The 24,647-nt window shown below is 39.0% G+C and overlaps 1 protein-coding gene across 1 annotated transcript in view; it reads right to left on the reverse strand.

The window, feature by feature from the left end:
* The window catches only part of nxph4 (neurexophilin 4), a 46,510-nt gene extending 27,641 nt beyond the window's left edge, over positions 1-18,869 (reverse strand). The window contains exon 1 of the mRNA XM_080892122.1: positions 18,414-18,869. Coding sequence (XP_080748248.1) covers positions 18,414-18,467 — 54 coding nt within the window. The 5' untranslated portion in view covers positions 18,468-18,869. The remainder of the gene's footprint in view (positions 1-18,413) is intronic.
* Positions 18,870-24,647: the final 5,778 nt, after the last annotated feature.

Raw genomic sequence — 24,647 nt, forward strand, 5'->3', positions numbered from 1 at the left:
ATGAGGAATACAGAGAAAAAGACTGAATTTAAATTAAAGACACGTATCACAGATAAAACCGTCAGCAAAGTGAGTCACTGCCGATCAACTGAGAACCAGTAATTTTTATACAGAGGATTTTATCTAAGCAGCACCACAGAGACTTTGAATAAAGCAATGAGGAGGTTGATATTTAACAGCATCTCTACTCATTTTAAAAGCTTCCAACAAAATAAAACACATTCTTTTTGCAAATATTGAAACAAAAAAACAAACAAAAAACCCTCAAATAGGTAGGTTATTGGGGAAGAGTTTCATAACAATTTAACAAATTACATTATGAACGGGGGTTCACCCATTTCTATGTTTTTTATGTTTCCACGCATCAACACATCTTATTTTAACTCTAATCAGATGGATTTCTCCAAAGTAGTGGAACTCTTTTCATTTGATCAGCTGAACGACAAATAATTTCCTAGCTTGTGGTAAAAGAAGGAAGAAAATATAAATATGAATAAATAGCACAGCACACATTCAATGTTGGTTGGACATACAATACTAAGACTTTAAGAATTGGCATCTCTTTATCTGACATGACATTCAATCTGATCTATAAAACAAGTATGAAATTATTTGGCAACAGAATGTAATCTCTGCAACACGGGAAATGTGAATGGAAAGGAGACAGTGGGGTCTGATATCTCAATAAAGAAACAAGAATGAAATCATTAACTAAACCGTTTGGCAACAGAATCTAATCTTTGCTACATCAGACGTTCTAAATGAAAATAGGAGGGTGGGTAGATATCTCAACAAAGAACATTTGTTATCACAGATGAAAATCAATTCTTGCAAAAATAGAAATCACTGTGCATGCAATCGGCGTAAAGGCAGCAGAGGCGTTTAGTTAGGTGCTGCGGAAAAATGTTAACATGGTCTACAACACACGGATTATTTAAGAACGCATAAAATTTTAATGCCGCACCCTGTGAAAGATCATAACTAGACCTGGGAGTGCATCTGGTATAAAAATGGAAAAAAGATGGGGGAGGAATGTGATTTATACAATTGAAATGGTGGTGCAGCAGGGGCTAGCGAGAAGCACTGACCTCATGGATTAAACATCCGAGGAAATTACACAAAAACATTCATCAGCAGCATTCATTTGTAAATCTCATTTTAATCTCTATTTAGTGGATGTTGCTATCTTCAAATAATGTCCATCTAGTTCAACAGAAATTGCTTTGCCTGATGAGATTTTGTTAGATGTTATAAACCTTGAGGTGCACAATTACACCAGAGCAAAATTTGTGGATGTGTCATTTTTGATGTTACTTTAAGGTTAAGTCCTCATCATAAGAATGATGTTCATCTACTAAACCCCGTCGTAAATTGTGGTGCTCCAGAAGTCAGGGTTTTACTCATTCAAGGTCTCACACAGCACTTTTTGATACCAGACTACTGCACAGGTACGTATATGAAATACTATGTTTTTTTTCCCTTTCTTTTTTTTAATGTACACTTTGCTTTACAAGGCAACAGGGCAGTCAATCTCTCACAGATATCTTTTTAATCAATTTCTTTCTGTCCTTGTGTGTGCATGCGTGTGATTTATGTGGTTCAGCAGGCCATCAGGGCACACTGCTGGCCTCACAGTACTTTGGTGTCTGATGTAGCAAGACATGAGTTCACCCTGGCCTCCTTATCTCTAGTGTGCAAAAACATCCTAGCACAGAGTGACAGAGAAAAAAATGTAAAGGAAATGAATACCTACAAAACGAGTAGAGTTGGGATGACACCGAAGTTGAGAGGAGGAGGTAAGAGAAGTGGTAAAGGACAGCAGGGATACATGAGACCGCATGTTTATGCAGCGCTGCTCTGACCTAAATAAGGTTTCAATTTTTTTTTTAAATATTCACTAATGGATACTAAAAAATTGTAACAGTATCGATGCCAACAATACATGCCTCCTCCAGCTGATGCACAACTTCACACAACCCTCACTAGCGGGATAACAAATGAATTGGAGCAGATTCAGAACCCCGAACAACATTTCATGAGGAATTTTGAGAGTTTGGTTTATGTATTAAAGAGTTAATATGAATATTAACCCATCTACCACATTAATGCCAGCAACATCCACTATCTGTTAAGTTATTGTTTAGGTAGCAGCTAGCACGAATGACCAATAGTAAAAGAATATTGTTAATACAGGAGCTAGATAGCAAACATTATCCATCCTGCCCATCTTTAATGTTAATAGACAGCATTAGTTTGACTAAAGAGCCCAGTCATTTGTTTCTAACAAGTGTTACGTTCCAGATTAAGGTTGAGAAAACTCTGCCAACAATTAAACAAAACAGTTGCCGTTTAGCTTGCCAACTCTGTTTGATCAGCAATGAACTGTAGTATAAAACACTCCCTCAGTCAACCTACAAATATTGCATTTTAACACTATCTCTGGGAAAAATTCACTTATTTAGTTATCTTAATCTATAATATTGCCCTGCTTCAGACAAGTTAAAAGTAGTTTTGTTCTTAATGTTATTGTTTGTATTGCCATTGTCTTTTAATGGTATTGAAAATGGTATCGAGTATAGGTACTGAGTTTGAAATTCTAATAGTGTAACAACCTTAGACTTACGCTGGTCTATGATTGACCTCAATCTGAACCAAATCAGGCGTACAATGTAAGTTTGAGCTAAAAATGTCACATAGCCGTTTAAGCTTCGTATTGTCAATGTGGCAAGGCACTATAGATGTCTGTATGTGCTAACAACTAGCTGTGATATGACTGTAGATTCTCGAACAGTCTTTGAACACAGCAGCTTCTTCGTGTATTTACTTTTGTCGTTCCCGCAGTGACGCAGTTTGGTTCGCTTGGATTTCACTTCACAACCAAACCACAAGGAAAAGCTACAAGTTTACAAACACTTAAACTGATTTGGACCAAAGAAAACAACCTACAGGTGTGAAAACACCCTCAGAAACCAAGGCCATGCTGTTGCTGTCGTTAGCCAAACTAATCAGACATCGTGTGTTTGCAATGTTACACATGGCGCAAGTTTGTGCATGTTTCAGCAACACTTGATTAACGTGTAGCATGATTACCAATTTCATATAGCTCCTAAATATTTGTCTGGCCAGTGTTGAACATTGTCCATTTGAAGTGTGCTCAGTGTTAAATGTTTTCTGAGGTGTTTCTGTCTTTCAGACGAGGCCTAGCCTAATTTTGTCTCTCTCGTTTAAACAGCCAGTAGCCAGAAACATCCCTAGCTGTGACACCGCTTTTGGTGTGGACCGCCGATCTCAAGGGCGACAGTGGCAAATCTCACACAATCTCACCCACTCAAATCTCAAAAATCTTGCTAATTACACACCTAAAGAGACAACTTGAAAACGTGTGGGGTGTAGCTGTCGATCAGAAGTGTTGATTAAAGACTAGTAAAATAACATTCGCTGTTTGAAAATGTAATCAAGCAGAAGACTTGTGTTATCAAGCTGGACGTGACTTTGCTGTGTTCACCATGTTAAAGAGGGTTACATTAAATACATTTCCAGTCTGACACACTGGCATGCTTCTTCAGTATCACTTTCTGGGTGTTTTACAGTGGAATGGTTGGTGAAAACAAGGGTGGGGAACAATATGAATGTTCATAGACCTGTGCATGCTTAAGGTAAAGGTGTGCAGTGCCATCCAATCCATTTTAAGGCACGAGGAGTTTATATTGGCCAGAAAAAAACACTTGTTCATGAACAGTGATGAATGAGCTGAACAGAGGTGTTTAAGCAAAGATTTCAAAGCTATTTATATCTTCTTATTTTTAAAAATGGGTTGCTATTTCATGTGAGAAATTTTCTTTGTGCAAATGCAGTCGTCTTATAATTTGTTATGTAGACTACCTGATGGAGGTCGGCAGCTATTCAGTTAATAAATATGAATAATAAATAAATATGAATCCATCCATCCATTCGCGTCCGCTTATCCTTTTCAGGGTCGCGGGGGGCGCTGGAGCCTATCCCAGCTGTCATAGGGCGAGAGGCGGAGTACACCCTGGACAGGTCGCCAGTCTGTCGCAGAGCCAACACACAGAGACAGACAACCATTCGCGCTCACATTCACTCGCACATTCACACAATGGCAATTTGGATTTTCCAATTAACCTATCCCCACTAAGTGCATGTCTTTGGACAGTGGGAGGAAGCCGGAGTACCCGGAGAGAACCCACGCAAATATGAATTCCAAAGTCTAAAGTCCTGCACTGAAAACAGGATGGACCAGCTGCATCAAAGAACTTGCATATTAGCTCAGCTCACCCATGACTGTGTTTTCATCCCTAAACTCTAGTCAGTTGCACTTCATGCATTCTATGATGCAACATATTTCCCTACAGCAGACATGCACTGGGAGTTTAAGGTTATGCTGTTTGCAACTTATTTTCCCAAAGTCAGAGGCAGAGAAAGAAGAGTATGGTCAGCAATCTCCTGCTCGGTCCTTCAGGGATAGCATCCTGCTGTTGTTCTCCTTGTTGTTGCTGCATCGTATTGTTCATGCTCTCCTCAGCTGAACTTATTGAAGCACAGCTCTCTGCAGAGAGATGCCCAGCCTCTCACTGGTGGGACATATGATTCTGTTTCTTCATTTGTCTCTCTATCACTTTCTAGAACTCATTCTCTGTCTGTCTGGTTCTCTAGGTGCCATATTATGTCACTGTCACTGACTGGTCATGTCGCTACAAGCAGGTTGGGGTTTGTCCAAGTGTTTGCTGAGGGGAGGGTGACATCCGCTGAGCAGAGTGAACTGAGGCTTTAGGAAACTGGTTCCATCTGCACCTTTTTGATCAGGAAACAGAAGAAACGAGATTTTCTTTATGAGTGGTTTTGCTCCAGCTGTGAGTGATGGGTGCTGCAGTCCCACTTGCTTCCATTAATGCCAGAATCTGAGGTTCCCTCTACTGAATCTAAATCTAAAAGTGTTGATGTGTTTGTTGTCACCTAATTGGTTCTAGTGTTAAAGCAGACATATCAAGCTGTTTCAGCATGTCAAATGTCTGCAGTGTTACAAAGCACAAAGTCCATGCAGTTATTCTCTCCCACAGAAAACACCTACAGTAAACGTTTTGGCAGGCCAGAGATTCCTCTCATTGCTTATCTACGTCACCGTGTAAAACATTTAGCATAAGTCCTGCCAAGCTGGCCTAAAACAAAGCATGTGTATTTATATCTACTTCCTAGAGCTGCTTCGGTTAACTTCACAATGTCTCATTGATGAGTCAAGTGCACCAAATTATCTCTTACTGGCTGCACAAGTGAGCAAAAGTGTCAAAGCTCTGCTAAACATAAATAAAGTGTGTTCATTTTTTTATAGCAACATTCCTATGACAACAGGAAAGCACATTAGCAAGTTGCACAGCTAATGTGGACAACAATAGCATTGCTGTTATTCTTAATATATCACTTATGTGTTAGGTTTGGTAAGTTTATATGCTCAGACACTTGATTACTGATGGGGAACAATTGTGATTTTGTAGGAACTAATTGATTATGATGAAAAACCAGTCTCCCTGCAAGTTGATAACTGTCCTGGAACATTTATTCCCATTAGGAGCTTTATCCATGTTTGTTTAAATATACTGACCTTTTGTGGTTATACAAAAGGTTGCTTTTAATATTACAGTGTAAAGCATGGATATTTTAAGTGCTTATCAACCAGCGTAGTCTGGTGTAATACGACTGGACAGTTTCCTATATAAGCCTTTAAACATCACAAAGATTTAAAGGATTTACATGAAAGATAATCTGCTAAAACATTTACGACTCAGCAAAATTTAAATAACATCTCTTATTACCTTAGAACTTAGAGCTGTACCCAGAGGCCCACGTTTACAAACACAGAACTATTATTTGATTTTGACGGAACATTTCTATTTTTTTCATATTTACAGTAGAGTTATTTTAATTGGTGCAGTGTTTTCCTTTTTCTTTATTGTTGTCATTGTAATGTATGTACACAGAAGAGCCACTGAATAGGAATCGGAGAAACTTTATTAATCCCAGAGAGAAACTGAGTTGTCATAGCAGCAAATATACAACAAACATCAAACACTCATATAAACTGAGTGTAGAAAAAGAGATATTGATAGATAAATATTAAGATAAATAAATATAGAGATAAACGTATAAATATAAATATACATAAATATAAAAGGACATGAATGATATTCCAGACATTTGTTTGAGAAAATTTTCTCTGACTGGATCTACTTAAATTAGATTGAATACCCCTGCTTTAGAAATACCAGTCCATTGTTATTCTGTAAAGTAAAGCAGTTTTGTCAAAGCTGCCGGCGTGGTTCATTTATTCATAAGAGGTCCAGTTTTTTTCTCAAACCCAACCAATTAGTTCTTAGTGCCTAAAACTAACCGGCAAATGGAAGCCAAAGCACAAAGGAAAAAAAATGGAGTGACATTAGAAGGTAAAATTTTTAAATATATAAATATATAAATAAAAAAAAAACACATTAAAACATGATAAAAAACATCTGTTTCCTGGTTGACAAACCTCCTACTTATGCCAGTACCTTCCCTCCAACATCCAAAGGTGAACGTTGCAGGTCTCTAAAATAGAACCATTATCTCTGGCCACTAATATTGCAGTGGGCTGTGTGTCTAAGCATCAATGCCAAAGGACATTTTGCACATAACAGAGGGGACAGGACAGCAATATATTACAGCCCGGGATGAAAATGTGTAGGAACCGCTAAAGAAGTCAAAAGGCACGCACTATAAAGCTGATGCCCATGCAATTTTTCCTGGAAAAAAAAATCTAGCGATCATTCCAGATACACAAATTCAAGATGTCTGCAATTAACTTCAGATTAATGAAGAAATAATCGCAGCCTACTGTGTCAGGCATTTCTCCTCTCAGGCATTTTTAAAAGTGGATTTTATTCTTACCAAGAAAATGTTGCACCCCAGCTAATAGCGAAAACAAACATACCACAAGCTTTATGAGAACAATATGTGCTGACTGGTTCTACGAGGTTACTTCCTCACTCAGAGCTACATTATGCATCGTTCTCTCGTTCAGAACCTATAATAGCATTAAAAGCACAGAGTGGTAAAATGCATGTCAAGGTCCTCCAACACATGCTGACAGTTAAGCTCTGCATAAGGAGTATATTACAATTTTGTGAGGGCAGTTAAGATGTGAGATGTTTTTCTGATGTTTCCTTCTGCCCACACAGCCTCAAGTTCAGTTTGCTCTTCACTCCTCTCCTTCTTTACCCCTGACCTAGACTCCCTCCACAGCAGCCTCCTTTGGGCCAACTTGGACTAAGTTAAAGGAGGGAAAGTCTACCCTCGCCGCCTCCACACAGACCATTTCTTTCCTCTTGCCATCAATCTCCCCGTGCCCCCTGCTTCTTCGTTGCTCGGGCTAATTAACTAAAAACCAAGCAGAGATTTTATATAATTCAGCAGCAAGAACTGCCACGTCTCGATCCAGAAACACACAGAGAAAAAAGTGGTGACTGAAGCCAAAAACCACCAGGAGAGGAAAAAGGAAAAAGTAAAGGCCAAATTTTGTCTCCCTAGCACAAAAATATCAGAACACGAGAACCTGGAAGCCAAAACTATGAAATTCTCTCGACATATTTTATTTCTTCCATGGCTACGTTTTAATCAGACACACTGGGAAAATTAGTCGCAGGCCGGGCATGACCAGTATCAAGGTGTTGGAGCAGGGAAGACAAGGAAGTGGAAAGAGCTTGCAAGAGGAGAAATGGCACAATGAAGTGGAAGATAGAAGCTCAATTGTGAAGGTTTTGACAGGTGCAGGTGAGAGAGCTGTAAGATGAAAGACAGCCAGAGCGAAAGACAGGGAAATGGACTGTGCGAGGCGCGAGGGATCTGTGACCAAATGGTCTTTGCGGAGTGCTCGCTTCTCCACTGAAATCTCCTGACCACTCTCCATTAAGCTTGAGTCCAGGGAACAATATATAAAGAAAGTTTTGACATGGGAGAACAATGTGCAGGAAACAAATAAAAATAAAAACCCCAAAGAACAAAAAACAAACAAAAACGTGAAAGTGTATCGAATAATACATCCTGTGTAGCTTCTGAAATCCTGCACAGACTAAAAAAAGAATGCAAGATGACAAGACTATATTATTACACATCTGCTTAAAAAACATAACATGAAACCCTTCATATGTCCGCTGCGTGATCTTTTATTTATTAAGATACTGTGAGTCTCGATGCATACTGAGGCTTACCAAAAGAGTCACCAATCCAGCTGGGTTACCTATGTCTTTTTCCCCCATCTCATCCTCCCTCCCTTCTCCAATAAATTCAATGCTTGTCTGAATTAATGCATTACAAGCTGTGCTTGCGATATTAAAAAAATGATAAAAAACGAATCCCTCCTCCACGGTCTCACGTGAGGCAGGGTCCTCACACTGAGCTGACCCTGAGCATTCTCTGCCATCTGCACCATGAGTTATGATATTTGGTGTCGCTTGGATTACGCTTTAATATTTCATTACAAAATCCTATTCTATATATCTCCCCCAGGTGTGTTACTATTAATCATAAGATGCTGTGAATACCCAGGGCTCAATCATACCACCTAACTGCTACAGGTGCGTGATATTCATAAACAAATATTTTGCACATGTATAAAAAAAGGTGGAAAAATAAGGTGCAGACTTTGCGAGCACTCAGCTGCATTATATAGATATTTTGTTCACTTCACAAGAGATTGCAAGAGGAGCAAACTATACGCAATACTTTTCAATGAAAGTCCACGTCCACCCTTTATGACCTTAATAATAAGCACAACCTAGAATTATCACGTTTCTGAAAATGTATAAGACCTGATTGTAAACTGTCATTGCATAATGCAGCACAGGTGTTCCCACTAAAGTGCTTGTTTAGTGTATTAATAAAGGTAGTTGGAAATTGTGCATGCAAACCGCCACACAATGACACACACACACTTGCACAATCTGTCATCGTCTTAAGATTCTGCGTGTTGTCTCATTGCTCCGTGTGAGCTCGGGTTCAGTTCACATGGTTGTTTCTCGCACCAGTAAACACACGTGAACACACACTGCTGTATCAAATAGCAAAAGTATGAAGCACAGCATGTGTTTTCTCCCAGGGGGAGCTGAGCGTTATGCCATAACTGGTGGCCCCCGCCGAGAGCTGAGCTACTCATCATGCATGTATGAAACAAACACAGTGCCCATCATCAGGAGCCAAGCGTCCCTTCTGATGTGATCTATTTCCAAAGCTCGACTCTGCTCCTTGCAGCCAGGAAAAAGAGAGCGAGGGAGAGAGAGATTAACACGCTGCTCACATCACAAAGATGGCTGGGGACCTCTCAAAGTGGAGCAACGCGAGTAGACCAATCCAAAGTAGGGCTGACCACTTCACCTAGAATCTCCCTCTGCTGCTTTATTTTATTAAGTCACGCAAAAGAGGGCAACAACAACTAAACCCCAGCGGAGATTCAGGAAAAACAACAGCAGAATACATTACAGCAAACAAACAAAAATATGCATCAATCACTGATAAACTCATCAGCAAAGCGTTTAGTGAGGTCATTGACTGAAAGAACTAAGGGTCGTTTTCCTGTAGCTTTCTTTACAACCAAGCATCTTTTTGCAACCAGTAGAGTCGCCCCCTGCTGACCATTAAAAAGAACGTTTCTGATTTAAATCCATCTTTTGTATCTATGGGTTTAACTTATACAACAATAAGATTATGATGCTTCAAAGCTAAAATATTGACTATTTCCATGTTAGAATATTAGCAACATGCTTTTTCTCACTATAAATACAAGACACAGTTGGGACTAGTTTCACCTGGTCATAATTCAAAGCGTTGATCAAAATAACTTATTGACCTGATGTGGAGCTTTAAAGGACGTTATATAGTCACCAAAGTGATAATATTTCATCTTTATAATGATATTAGTGTGTGTCTTTCATGGTAATCCATCCTATAGTTGAGATATTGCATTAAAAAGGAAAATGTCAGCCTCATGACAGTGCTTAAAGAAAGGTCAGGGGATCAACAAAGTCTTTAAGATACATCCTATCGGGACCACAAATGTCTGTACGAAATGTCATAGCAATCCATCTAATAGTTGCTGAGATATTTTAGTTTGCAGCAAAGTGGTGGATTGACTGCTAGCATGGCTAAAAACAAGCAAGACAAACAAAGACTTTGTCTTTATAACCCGTCATAAAACTGGGAGATGTTTTAAACTGCGAAATAATTAGAATATATACCTGACCAGACAGCATGTTTAAAGTGCACCAGAAAAAAAGCAACTCCTAAATAAATCAACCTGAATATTTAAAAGAATGCACTCAAACGTTTAGGGTCTCACTCTGAATTAAAGTTGCCATTAGAAAAAAAGGAGGTGATGGATAAAGTGATGGAGTTCCAGCTGCCCTTCTCCTCTGGTCAGGACACCACGCAGTGATGGATGTCTGCCCTCTTGGCAGATGCGTTACAGGGTCACGACACACCCAGCTGTAGTGTCCCTTTATCGGCGTCAGCTAAGTGTTCATTTTCTCCTCCCTGCCATCATAGCTGTAACACCTCAGTGGTAATTGCTGTGTGATAAATAAGCTTTGTGTAAGCCCACGTTGGTGATGACAACACGGAACAATCACGAAGCCTTATTCCCTGCATTCCTTAATTTCATCTCTCAGCTGTAAATGCGAGTGTTTGGGGATAATTCATTTTATCGCAGGTCCATTCTTTGCATGCACGTCTGTGTCGCACATATTTACAGCCAACAGATTACGAGGCATATTTTCAAATTGATGTTATCAGCTCCTCAGAACCCCCCCACCCCCTTTTTTCTAAGCTACCAACCAACTCCTCTGGAGGAGCAATTTTCCACTGTTGCTCTATATGACTTGGTGAGTCATACACAGTACTATTGTAATAATGGTAGACCTTCCATTGAGATAGGCGGGGATGCATTAAAATGCTGTGTGAGTGTGTGTTCTGCAGTGTGCCTAGAGATCAGTTCAAGACAGTTCAGGTGTGGTTATCTTGACCCGGACCTCCATATGTGCTTTGCCCGCTCTGCCCTCATCCTTCTCACCTTCACTCGAGAGATACAGACCAAACAAACTTTGAGCCACTATAAAAGGCTGTGAGAAAACAAAAATGATAATGACAGAAAATAGAACAAGAAACACAGTTTCATACCAAAAACCTCTAGCTATCTCCATTATTGCCACATCCTCCACCACTCAAGCTGGCAGTTACACAAAGATCAGCATCGGAGGCTGGACGGTAGCTTGGGCCGGGAGACGTGAGACCCTCTTGAGGCTAAGGCAGCAGCTGTCCACAGGCCTTCTTTTCCAGATTATCCTGGCAGTGAAACCTGGGTCGCATGGTCTGATGTGCAGCCCAGTGTTCTGCCTCTCTCTGTTTGGCCGCGTTTTCACTGAAGCTCAAGAACTCACTTTTCCAGCAACAGGTCAGGGATGTTTTGTGCTAATTTTAAAGCTTACACTGTGACATGTTGGTTGGAACACTTACTGGCTTGCTGTGTGTTTGTCTCACCAGGGTCTGAATGAATAAAGGAATGCCTTTGCTACTCTAATCCATGTTATATGTCAACCTTCATTTTGGATATAGTTAGAATGCAAGTACACATACCACTCTGAATCAATGGATGCGCCAGTCTAACCTATATGTAAAGTATATGTACTGCACTGAACTTGTAATTTGACACATTAAAACCGCTTGTGTCCTGCTGTGTCTATTAAATTTATGAGGTAGCAAAAATCATCTCTATAGCATTTTATTTTAAAATGACAGCCTATTTAAAAACCAACTAAAACTCATCTTATTAAGCTTTGTTTTAAAGTATTTTTGCTATTTTTTTTCCTTAAATATGCAATATAAATAACATTTTATTAATTTTCATTTTTCAACCTATTTTAACTTCATGTTTTTTTTACTAGTAACTGAATGGTCTTGTGTGTGTGTGTGTGTGTGTGTGTGTGTGTGTGTGTGTGTGTGTGTGTGTGTGTGTGTGTGTGTGTGTGTGTGTGTGTGTGTTTTACATAAATACACCCTACAACACAGTTTCTATAATTTAAGGACAGTATTTTTAACAACTGTGTTAATTTGCAGATTATGATGTTATATACAAAAGAATGATGTGAATCATTAGTGAATAAACTCCCCAAACTCCCCATTAGTGTTTTATGAAAGAGAAAACTGTACATGCAATCAGCAGCACTAAAGCCTTTTTCAGTTATTAAACTCTCATTTGCTGAATTCAGATTGACACAGGAACACAGTAAGATATGTTTCATTGAGCCAGTAAAGATGAATCACCAAACATTAAACCAATGAAAACACATTTTGCCATATCTCCCATGATGCTTTAAACTGTTACTAAACGAAAGACATTGTGTTTACCATTTTCTATTAACTTGAGCTTCCTGAAGCACCAATAGAGACCAGACGAGACACGAAAAGGGGAATTTATTCAAGTTGTCTGCTTCTGCCGCTCTGATTTCCATGTGTTTCTTTCCAACATAAAAGCTTCAACCGATTGCCAGTGTTATTTGCAGTAATGTGAAAGCCCACCATCTGGCACTCACAGCCCAGTCAGTCTAAACCAAAGCAAGACTCCTCTGACAGCTGCGGGCTAGTTTGCAAAATTCAACAGAGAAACCGGCATATTTCATGCAAAACTGCTTTTGTTTCTTACTATAAGTAGCTTGTCCTAGTTAATTTAATTAAAATTTTGTTTTTCTGGAATATTTATAGAAAACAGCAGACATGGAATAAACACTAAGAGTTAAGTTAAATTTCATCTGATCCTTTACAGGGGATGGTACTGTTAAAAGGGTGAACCAATGATTTTAGCGAGTTTACACGTGCAGTTGTTGCACAAGCCCTCAATTTGATACAAGAACACACAAACAGCCCAACTAACGTCACTGCATCAGCATGAATTAGTCTTATAAACGTTCAAATATTTCAGGTGATGGGTTCTGGATTTTCACTTTGCTGGTATTTTTAGCTTTAAGGAAACCGGTCAGCCTAATACGCCAGCATTTGGTTCAAGATGCAGCATATAAAATGTACATTTTTCAGCTCATTTTATGTGTTTTTAATTGTTTTTTTATTTATTAACTTATCAATTTGTTAAAATATGACTGAAAATGTGTTCCACTTTATTAATAATTAAAGTTTAGCTTTATTTGTATTTAATTACCAATACCTACATGCTATATTATTTTCTTCCTCTCTCTTTTCTGCAGAGAAAAGCTAACAGTGCTAACAGAATTAGCACCATCAATGCAGTAAAGTGATACACGACTGCATGGTACTGATCATTTTACTGATAATGATGAGGCAAAATTTTTTAAATGTTTCACCTACAATAGAAAAAATGAGCAACAACTAAACAAAAAGGAAAATTGTTTCACGTTTCATTCAAATAGCACTCCAACGTATTCACAGTTTTTCACTCTTAATGACTAAACCTTTTTACCTTGTTACTGATCGTTGAACAGATTGTACTATGATGGTGTCAATCAGAGTGAGAGTTTAATAACTATTAAAAAAAACTGTGAATTTTGAAAATGTGTTTAATTCACAAAGTAACACAAATATAGTTTGGTTTTAAGTAGGTGTAAAACAGGACATGTAAAAGAGGACTGACACATGCAAAATATTCATATTTAAAATTTATTTAAAAATAGTTTTTAGAACTTTAAGGGAACCCTGAATTTTGCTTCCCTGATATTTCTCTTCAACTGAAAAAGTCTGTTTGCATGTTCTGCTTCAGACTGGCAGAATGAAGTAAGGAAATGAGCTGACGTGCCATTTACAGCCCAATATACATCAACAACAGCTTCCATACTAGATTTTTTCACACTTACACAAAACCTGGGCCTTTTAAGACCCGTGCTTTTGTTGTATATATGAATTTAAGGAAATTCACCTGGATCAGTTCCCCCTGGTGTTTTTATTCTTGGGTAACTTAGAGCGTTTAGAAATAGCATCAACTACTAGCAGCATGACCATACTTTTATCCTCAGAATTAAAACTGGCAGAAAATATAGAACCAGCAAAATTAATTAAGTCTTAGAAATCTTGTATTACAAAGTTTGAATGCAAATTCACCAGCTGTGATGACACTACCATTACATGAAGCAACACAAAAATAGAAATTGTGAAGTAAAATCAGAATTACATGAAAATAAACCCTTGTGATAGTGATATATAACTGAGTATTTTCACTTCAGGGCTGTTCTGTGATTCACTTGCACTGTAGTATTTCCATTTTTTGCAACTTGCTTGATTATAAATAACTTACAGCTGTAGTTACTTTAAAGTTGGAGGCTACAACTGATCAGTTAATAAAGATAGGATTAACTGATACTGATTAAACTAACTGATTGTATAGATTAAACTGGTTTGGCCAAAAGTAAAATCCTGCTTAAATACTAATGCATGCGCAACAATAATCTAGTAGAATAATATAAAAAAGATTGGGATCCTTTTTCGTTTTTATGAGCACTTTTAGTGAATACTTTATTTGAAGCTCATTACATGCATGCATGACTGTTGTCAGTATCACAACTCTTACTTAAGCAACTGAACATATAGAATAGAATAGAATAGAATAGAATAGAATAGAATAGAATTCAACTTTATTGTCATTGCACATGTCACAGGTACAAGGCAACGAAATGCAGTTTGCATCCATTTCCCTATAACTAATAATTATCAGCATTGAGAGTTGAATATTATATTAAAGATTGTGTTATGCTTTGGCTTCAAAGGTTGCAAGCACGTCGAGGTAGCTGTTGTTATAATTTTTGCATTATATAAAGAAAATTGGATTAAACTACATAAAACTTTGGAAAAATAAATTCACAGTGCATGAAAGGTAACTGAAAGCCTGACCCAGGGTCATCTTTTCTATCTGCATGTCAAACAGAAACTGAAAGCTCTGACAGGGAAAGAAGCAAACACCCGCAAAGGCCTGTTCAGCCGTGAGAAGAGCAGCAGCTCTTTCCAGAATCTGCAGCATGTTCTGGCTTTCTCTTTCCATGCATCTTAAAAATAATACCATTGCCTTATCAATAATTTCACACATAATGCTTCCTTTCTTGCAACTCCACATGTATCTGAGCTGTCTGCCAAACAGAGGGTTGTACACTTTGTTTGTAATTAAATTTTGGCACCATTATAGTGATTTTCTGCCTGCTGCTTGCCTCCATTTGTTATAAGTGGATCATCTAGAGTTTTCATAACACTAGTGGGATTTTAAGGTTGTTAGTACCCAACTTTACCTCTGCAAAATTTTAAAAACAGTGCAATAATTCAATGATCAAAATACAATCAAGCTTGCATTTACTGTCTTACGTGCACTCCAACAACTAAACAATGATGATTGTGGTTTTATGCAAAGCAGAATCTATGTAATGTTTTATTTTACATCAATCTTCGCACATTTAAATTCCCTCTCCTTAAGGCTAATACAAAGCCTGAGGTGTTCACTGCATCAAGCAAGGGATGACTCATTTCACAAGTAATGGTTTGTCAAAAATGGGGCATGGTGCTGTCGAAAAAGGAGAAATCAAATTAAATAAAATGGATCATTGGTTGACCTTAAGCAAACTGTCTTAGAACTGAAATTAAAAAAAATTAAAATACAGTATGAATCTGTGCTATTTTTGTAGGTTAATTCTTTGATCTCAGGGAATAATTTCAGAGGCAACACATACAGCAGTAATGTGATTGCTTCAGTCATCATGTTTTATCAGATTACATATCTAATCGCTTTGTAAATGGAGAGTATAATTTGTGCAGATTACAGGCCAGTGGTGGCTCCTGTCTGCTTGACAGTTCACATGATCCGCAGACAGCCAGAAGGATGGGCAAAAAGACAGCAAGTGGGAAGGAAACCACCAACCACCTGCTTTAATCCCTGATGGAAAATCATCTGATCCTGCTGTTTCTGATAGCCCAGATTTTTTCCCCCACAATGGCGCGAATAAGTGAATAATATGTAGGCACGCACTTGAGGCATGGAAACATACTCGGCTGCATTTCTCACACACGTTTACGGAGACTATGGAAACGCAAAGCTATGCAGAATACATGAGACATGATTGCAAAGGAAGTAGGACTATATATAATGAAATTAAAGCAACTCAGTTTCTGAAATATCCCTGGGGTATATAGCTAGTTGTTTTATGGGGGGAGATAAGAGGATTTTGTCAGGCTGAGATGCTGGCTAATGCTATTGTTTCTACAGGGAGCATAAAACAGCAAGGAAGCTTTTCACACGTCTTTTCTTCTTTTGTAGTACTGTTACTGTAGCTATCATTTCAAAGCACAAGGTGGAAAAAATTATAATATCGCAGCAGAGGACATATTATGAAGGAAGTGCAACTGTTTTATTAGGTTTCTCTCTTCTTCTTTTTTTGCATGAATATGAAAACCACCCATTCAAATACATTAAAGCAAATTCATTTTAAAGATATTATGGAAATGATCTACAAAATAGGTTTTACATTTTAAATGCTGTCAAAAACCATAAAATGAGTTTAAGGTACCCTGCGAGAATTCCGATTCTCTCTCGCTCGGTCTCCCCGTCTTCCCTTGCAAACTCACTTATGCACTTACACGTGTACTTAAACAGCCCTTTAAGTTACTCTAATAGACCATTAAAGGTGGTCAAATTAAGTTAGAGGTGTGGTTAGCGTAGCCCTCTCTTTCCTTCTGCTGACTTGTCTTTTCCCTCATGCCTCCTCGCTGTTTACCCAATTTTTCACCTGCCTTCACTTCTTCACTGCCTCCTTTAGCTCGTCACTCCTTAATCCCTCAACCTAATAGTGCTCCCAAGGAGGCAACTTGTCATATTATGCCAGCCAAATCACTGTATCATCTACACGGCATAGTTGGTGAAAACAAACAAGATTCTGTCCTCCTTCATCTCTATCGCAACAATTTCAAATGGCACATTACAGAAAAGCATGGTTGATTCAATCTATTACCAAGTCAATCCTAATACTTGAATCTAGTGGCACTCTCACGATGAGCCTTAGCGGTCCTACTTGGCAGGTGAAATGATTTGCATTCAATCTTCAAAAGAAGTGCAGGGGCTTTTACCTGTCACAATACAACCTAACCCCAATCTGCCAGCAGCAAAAAGTCTTTAAAAAAATTGCAAAACAGACAAGTCATTTTTGAGTCACTTTTTGTTTTTTTGCTTGGAGAGAATATTGGTTATTGTCGGCCACGAGGCAAATCTGTTGGAACTCAAGGTTTTTCGCCCAGCTGCCATCTTTTCATACACTTTGTCACTTAAATCAAGCAGCATTTGCTTGTTAATAAGACTTCACAGTCTTCACTTTAAAAAAAAAAAAAAGCAAATTAAAATGTTTTGTCAAAATTCAAGAATTATTAAACAGTTTCACAGTTTTTTATTTTTAAAAAACCCCCAAAACTCTATTTGCAGACGCATTAAACGGCGTATTATAGTGATAAAGAGATCTAAACTGGAGAAAAACTAAATTGAGCAAAGATGAAGAGGAAGATGAAGGAGTCACAGGTACGGAAAAGGGAGAAGAGGAAGAATATGGTGAAAGGTCATGTTTTTATTCTCTTTTATTTAGCTAAGGCCAAAGACACACTGAGCACAGATGCTGTGTATCTGCTGGGACAGCCAGCCTTCTATTGTATTCTGTTGTACTGTATTGTACTCTGTCATGTGTGGAAGTCTGTGCATTATTACAGTCAGTGTAAAGAATAAAAAAGAAGAAACTCTAATATAATGTGCACAGCCGACTGAGCACGCGTGTGCGTGCACGCGCATATTCATCCACACACAGCAGCAGCTGCAGCAGCCAAACTAGGCGCACAAACTCTTTGCCATAGCGATGACGAGATAATAAAAGAAGCCACGGGCGCGTTTAACTTCAGAAGGAAAATTAGAGGAAGTTGCTAAGAGCACAAATAGATAACTAGATAAGGAGGGGGCTTCTTAATAGGGGAAATGCTCAGACAGCAGAAATCTGCGCCTTTTGGAGACGGGCAAAAGTCACCATACCCTTTCTGCAGTCAAATAAAGCAAAATTAAGCCTCCAAACAGGCGTGTTGTTGTCTGTTTCGTGGTTAAACTGGTGTTTTGAAGATATAACTTTAAGCCAAGTTAGACTAATTGGAGGATTTACGCAGTTAAAATGCGATTTCTTACGAGGAAATAGTAAAAGGTTATTGCTTGCATCATTTTCTCAGGTGAGTGATCTCTAGGAAACTAAACCTCTAAAGGAAGAAGGAAGACGATTCTCTACGAAATCATCCAAATCTCCGTGGACCAACACACATTTAATTCCCTTTTCTCGATATGACAGTTAACTCACCTTCCGTAGGATCCACTGGCTCAGGAGAACTATGGTCCAGCTGAGAACCTGCATGTCACCTTCCTTTTAGCGGACCACGCCGAAAAGCTACGCGTCTCCCCAGCTGAACATATAAAGACACACCGCGGAATCCAAGCAATCCCAAGTGGCAGGCGACAAGTGATGTTTTTGAGAAAAACACGGATAAAGTTGTTTGTTTGCTTAGTCGGAGTCACAGTGATTTCTACAGACAAACTTTGAGCGGTGGTTTCAGTTTCTCCGGTCCGCCTCATGTGGCACATCCATGGTGTTTGCCTCCGCTCATGCTGGACGTCTGACGGAAGTTTGGTGCGAAAGTCAGTTTGGAAGGTGGAGGCAAACAGCGGAACGTTTGAAGATCACCTGCGCTTCTTGTGTTTTGTGATACTAACTGGCTGATTTTGAGAGATGAGATCTGTCGCGCGCCCTATCTCTCCTTCTCCTCCCCCCACCCCCTCTGTCTTTCTCTCCCTGTTTTCTCGCGGGCGTCACGGCGCACAGCTGCTTCTCCTTTATTGGAAACCGCACTGACCACAACTGCATGTAGATTATGTTGTCCAGTCAGTGTTTACACCGAGAGGTGACTGCTGACACTATCTGACGCTCTGTTCGTCAAACAGGATGCTTTTGTTGGATATTTATTTATGCTGGACTGATTTTTAAGCGTAACGTCTCTTTTTTAAGTTTCCAAAGTTGTTTTTCCCCTTTCTTTGTTATATGCGACAGCAAATTGAATATTTTTGACTCATTAGTTGGACAAATCAGTCAGTTTGAAAAAACGTCCCCCGTTGCTTTGACTGTGTCATGGTCCTGGGTCGGTGACCCAGCGCTTTTAGTTATCATTTTCTAGTTTATGATGATGATTATTATTGTTTGAGTTCTGTGTGTTATATTTGGTCTGCCTTTGAGTCTGTCTCTGTCTATGGTGTCACCCCATCTGTTTGTGAATCTGTCTGTTTAGTTCAATGTCTTGCCTGGTTCCATGTGTCTGAGTTTCCTGTTTTATTGTGAAGGTTTGTGTCATATGTGAGTGTGCTCAGTCTCGTCAGCTGTGATTTCTCCCAGGTGTGTTCCCCTTCTGTCTCTCATCCCTTGATTACTGCCGTCTGTGTATTTAAGCCCTGTGTTTCTCTGTGTCAGTGTCGCGTCGTACCCTCAACTAGCTGTGTGTTCTGCTTCTATGTTCCTAGTGTTTGGTCTCCCGCTCCAGTTTAGTGTTTCTTTCCAGTGTTTCAGTCCTTGGTTCCGCTGTTCTGACTTTTGGTTTTCTTTTGGTGAGTTTAGTTGTACGAGGTTTTTCCCAGCAATAAAGCTGCGCCTTAAGTTTCACTTCCGTGTCTGAGTTCTGCATTTTGGGTCCACCACTCCTGCTTGCCTGCCACACAGCGATTCATGACAGACTGCTTTTGTTTTTGACGTTAGTTGAGGAGATATGTTATACACTAATCAACACATAGATTGCAGGGAATTTTAGCACAAGTCTTGTGTGATACTTCCTCCTATATGACATCTTCATATAGTTTGTTCTTAGTTTGTTTGGCTGTAATGCAGGATTTATTAACATGGATGGAATCAACTTGCATTTTAATAGACAGACAGACAGACACTGTCTAACACTAATGTATGCCATTGTCTCCTTTTTGTGACTGCTAAACAATCATTATCTTACACAAAAATCTCAAACCTCCACTGCTACATTTAGGTGACTGTGTGTGATGGAGGGCAACAACCCAAGCTAGCCAGACTATAAATTCCCAGAAAAACAATTTTGAAATATTAATGTTGCATGGATATATTGGGGCAGCGCGGCCCCACATTTCTCCCTGATGGCCAGTCCCAGCTGCCGCTTGCCTGATTGTGCCACCTTTAAAATGAGCTGATCTGGGATGCACAGTGTTTACTTGCCTGTCTTGCAAGTTTGTGCAGAGATCAGTGTGTTGGCCTGCTGAATTGTTTCTGTCTGCGTGGCATTATATACTGCTGTCAGCGACTGAGCGACGGGCTCTTCAGTATAAGCATAATGGCTGTCTTGACTTTCTGTCGGCGTATGATGAAGCATGTCCCTCCTGTATAACTGTCTGTCTGAATGACTGACCAGCTGTCTATTTTTCTGTGTCTGATTTGTTGTTTTTCAACCTGTTTTTCTGTCAGTAGCTTGACCCAATATTTACAACATTTATACTATGAGGTTCTTATCCAGTATACCAACTTTTCTTTTTCCCTGTGTCTCCCAAAAGAAATTACTGATGTTCTTCTCTGATCTTCTCTCCACATTCCTCATCTGCAATATTGCAGATTTTATTTTCTGCACATGAAGAGAAACAACAGCCGGGGATATAAGTCTGCAGATCAACTACTTTCTTCTTCAGATACAGCATATTTCACCTGTAGCATGCCATTATACTTCTAGTCTTGTGCTGACAAGGCCAGCTACTGGGACCGCTTCAGCAGCCATGTTGATGGGCTCAGAGGTTGCAAAGTAGGGCTGGTCGGTCACAGATGGAGAGGAGGTGCTCTGTAAAAATTTGGAGCTTTGTGATTATCTGTGAGTTTATATATTGTACATTAGCAATCTGTTGTCAGTCTTTGGGATGCAGGCTCTTTTCAGCCTGATTGTAGCTCCCATCAATGTGTGAATAACACAGCACTGCCTCCCTGCGAAGGAAAGCGTCACTGCACACTGGGGGCAAACACTGAAATCAGCTGAGAAGACACAAACAGTGATGAGGAAATGCAGTGGCACAACGATTATAATGACTGCTAATCATTTCAACAGTACAATCCTGGAAACTAGAACAAAAATCAAGACCAAATATTCTATTATTAAAAAATCTTGTTCAGTCATCTGTGGGTTACCAACAGATAATGCCAGGGGAAGTGACACTTTAAAATTACAGTGATCTACAGCTAAATATATCATAACACAGTAAATTGAGAGTATTTTAAAACAATATCAGTTTGGAAATGTAATTTTTACAATAAAATGTTTATTGTGGATTTATCTCCATGTTTTTGCTGCCAACTGTTACTTTAAACAATATCTGCTGCGGAACTGAAGCTAAATCCAGCTTGTTTTTGGAATTTAGGAAACTCAGAATTTCAGTACATTTTGGGAAATCCAACCACTTGCTGTGTGTTTTCTCTAGTAGTATCAAACTGAATAGAAAATTCTTTTTTCAAACCAAAGTTTTTGTTGCATGCACCCAAGTGCACACAGACACTGAGGACGCAAGCACAAAGTCAAAGTCAGTGTCAAAGTTATGGACGCTGGGCACCGATCATCCAACCTGACTAACTTTTTCATAAAATATATTGTAAAAACATTTATTTCTCTCAAAATATACAAATAAATATTGCATGATGTTTGGCTAAACAATTTGGGACATAATGAAACTGCACTTCTACTTCGTAATTCATCGATTTTAAAGAATAAACTACTTCCAGCAGACTAAGTTTCTCTTATGGCTTCTGTCAGTGTTACGGCTGCTGTAAATCAGTGTGTTACACCCATTGCTTCATCTTCAGCAGACCATGAAACGCTGTCTATCAAACACAGCGGGTCTCAAAGAATGTGACCATTTCCCATTTCCATCACTGCCCCCATTCAATCTACTGTCTGTGATTTGTATGGCTACAGCATGCTCTGTCCTTCTGTTTCCCTTAATTTTTTTCTTCCCACTGCTGGAGAAGAACTTGCTGGTGTGAGTGCAATTTCTGATCCACATTGGAAGTGGCAGGTGAATTTCGCCCAGCTGCTCCCCTTCTCTGTTCCACTTAGCAGCGACACTACTATTCCGAGTCACTCAGTCGCTGCATGGTTATAGTAAATGAATGAACATGCTCCGAGCAAGAGCCGAGTGCATCTACTTTCACAAATATCATCCCCGCATCATTATTCCTCTTTTGCCTCCCAAGATGTCAGGAGAAAGTTTCATCATTTCTAAAACTGCACACTTAAAGGCTGCTCGTGTTTATCATCGCCGCGTTCGCAAACAAATTAACAAACACGTATCATTAAAGAAAACAGATTACAGTGAAGACTTAAGAGTAGGAAAATGGTCACGTTTTATCGTTAAAGCTCTTTGATGGATTGAGCTTAAGCCAGGTGGAGGATGAGAGAAGGTGGTAAAGAGGGATAAGAGAGGAGGACAATGGTGCGAGTATGACGGAGGAGGAGAAAGCAGGTAGTGGAAGCAGGATTAGAAGCCAAGGAAAAGCAGAAGTGGAAGGCCAAGAAGAATAGGCAGTGGTGGGGGAAAGGGACAGAGGGAAAGATGGACAACAGGGAGGAGGAGGAGCAGAGGGTGGGAAGGAAGGATGCAATATCTCAAGGAAGAGGAAGGGATGAAGCTAAGAAAAAAAAGCTGGATTTATATTAGAGGGAATCTTGTTGTAGAATGGGTAAATTCATGTGTTAAAGTGTACACTGGATTAATGTATTGCATGTTACTTATTTGCTCTTATTAGACTTTTTTTTAGCATTTAATGAGCACAAGAAAATGGATGGATGATGGATGATGAATCAATGGCTGGATGGGATTTCCTTTGTCATGAAAAGAGACAGTGTACTAGTACGCACACAGTGTGAACGCACATACATCATTTTTCCTTCTGATTTATAATCCTCTGATTGAAGATTCTGTTTACATTTAAACAGGTGATCCGGCACATTTAATCGTAACAGTGTGACATGCAAAATAGTGATGAAAATGTCATTCATTTGTCTTTAACAGCTATCAGCTACCTGATTATGGTTATCTATCGTCTCTTCAGCACAGTAGCTACCATCATGTGTTGTTCTCCAGTCTTTAAGAGTTTGCTCTTTGCAAAGCACCGGTTCAACTTTGAAGCTGCCATTTTTGGAAAATTGTTTATGAAAATGTTTATTTCACCTCTCTGAATCTGCTTGGTCGATTTTGGCCTGATTGAGGTGTTTATATGGAGTGCTTTTAATCCTCTTTGGGGCTTTAAACCAATTCTAATCAGAATACCAGGCTCAGTTGAATTGCCTACAATGTATTTTACCTCACCTCATTACTGACACCCCTGTTTCAGAGAAATTACACTTATTTGCTTTGGCTCCAAACACCACGGGACACTAGTTTCGTGAGAAATAACTGTTTCTAAACAATGAATGTGTTGCAGTTATTTCTTTTACTGAGAACATGATAATTCTGATGAGCAAATTGACAACACATGTATTATTATTGACACTGAGTCTTTCAGCAGCTTGGTGCATGACATCTCCATTATCAACAATCTCCATTAGAGTGGGAACCTAGAAGGTGGAACCCAATCTGGCAGAAATCTTCCTGTGGTATCTCCTCAGCCACTGCAACCCCGATGGGTAGTTACAATTTCCAGGAAATCTACGTCACGTAATGAATATAGCTTTTTATGATTCACAGTTTACGATCATTCTAATAATCTTTAGTGTATAAAACAGACTGGTTTGAGCTCTCCTCCAACATGTTTTAATGCCAACTTTCTTCTGATTGGCTGCCCCTCGTATGCAGAGGTATGAACAACAGGTAGGTGAGATTTCTGTAATCTCAGGCAGAGCTGTGTACTTGAGATTACCATATTTGGGATAGCTGCTTTTACATCATGCGTTAAGACCAAGAGTTATAAGCAGAAAGCCTGAGCTTTTGGCCCACAGGGATTACTTGAACATACTCTGACTTACTATTTGAATTTTTTAAACTTTAAACATGCATAATGTGAATATGAATGTATAATATACAGTGGGTGGATGCTAATACTGTCCTTAATGTACATTATAAATCCACTTAGACTTGGAGGACAATCGAAGAAAAACAAAGATAGCGAAGCCGTAACAGAGGAAGAAATGGGGATAAATGTGGGGAACAGAAAGAAAAATATGCTGCAAAAGAATTAATCAGTATTGTTACAATACATCTATTAAATCTTTGTGTGTATTCACAGATACCAAGATTACTTGTTTATATGTTAATGCACACAGAGGCAGTGGGTTGTGGAAGCACTTCAATAATTTGTCCATTGTGGATATACAGAATAAAGTGTCTTAACTACCAATAGGATGTTTTTTTCCTAAATAATTGCACCTATGTTTCAATGGACAAAGGAAAATATAATTAGCACTGCCTCTGGCACTTTTTTTTTAAAGCTGGAAGTCTTACGACTAAAAATAGAAGGCCACGCAGTCATTGCAAACATGACAGCAAAAAGAGGGTG

This window comes from Rhamphochromis sp. 'chilingali' (genome assembly GCF_963969265.1).
Source record: "Rhamphochromis sp. 'chilingali' genome assembly, chromosome: 9".
Taxonomy (NCBI): domain Eukaryota; kingdom Metazoa; phylum Chordata; class Actinopteri; order Cichliformes; family Cichlidae; genus Rhamphochromis; species Rhamphochromis sp. 'chilingali'.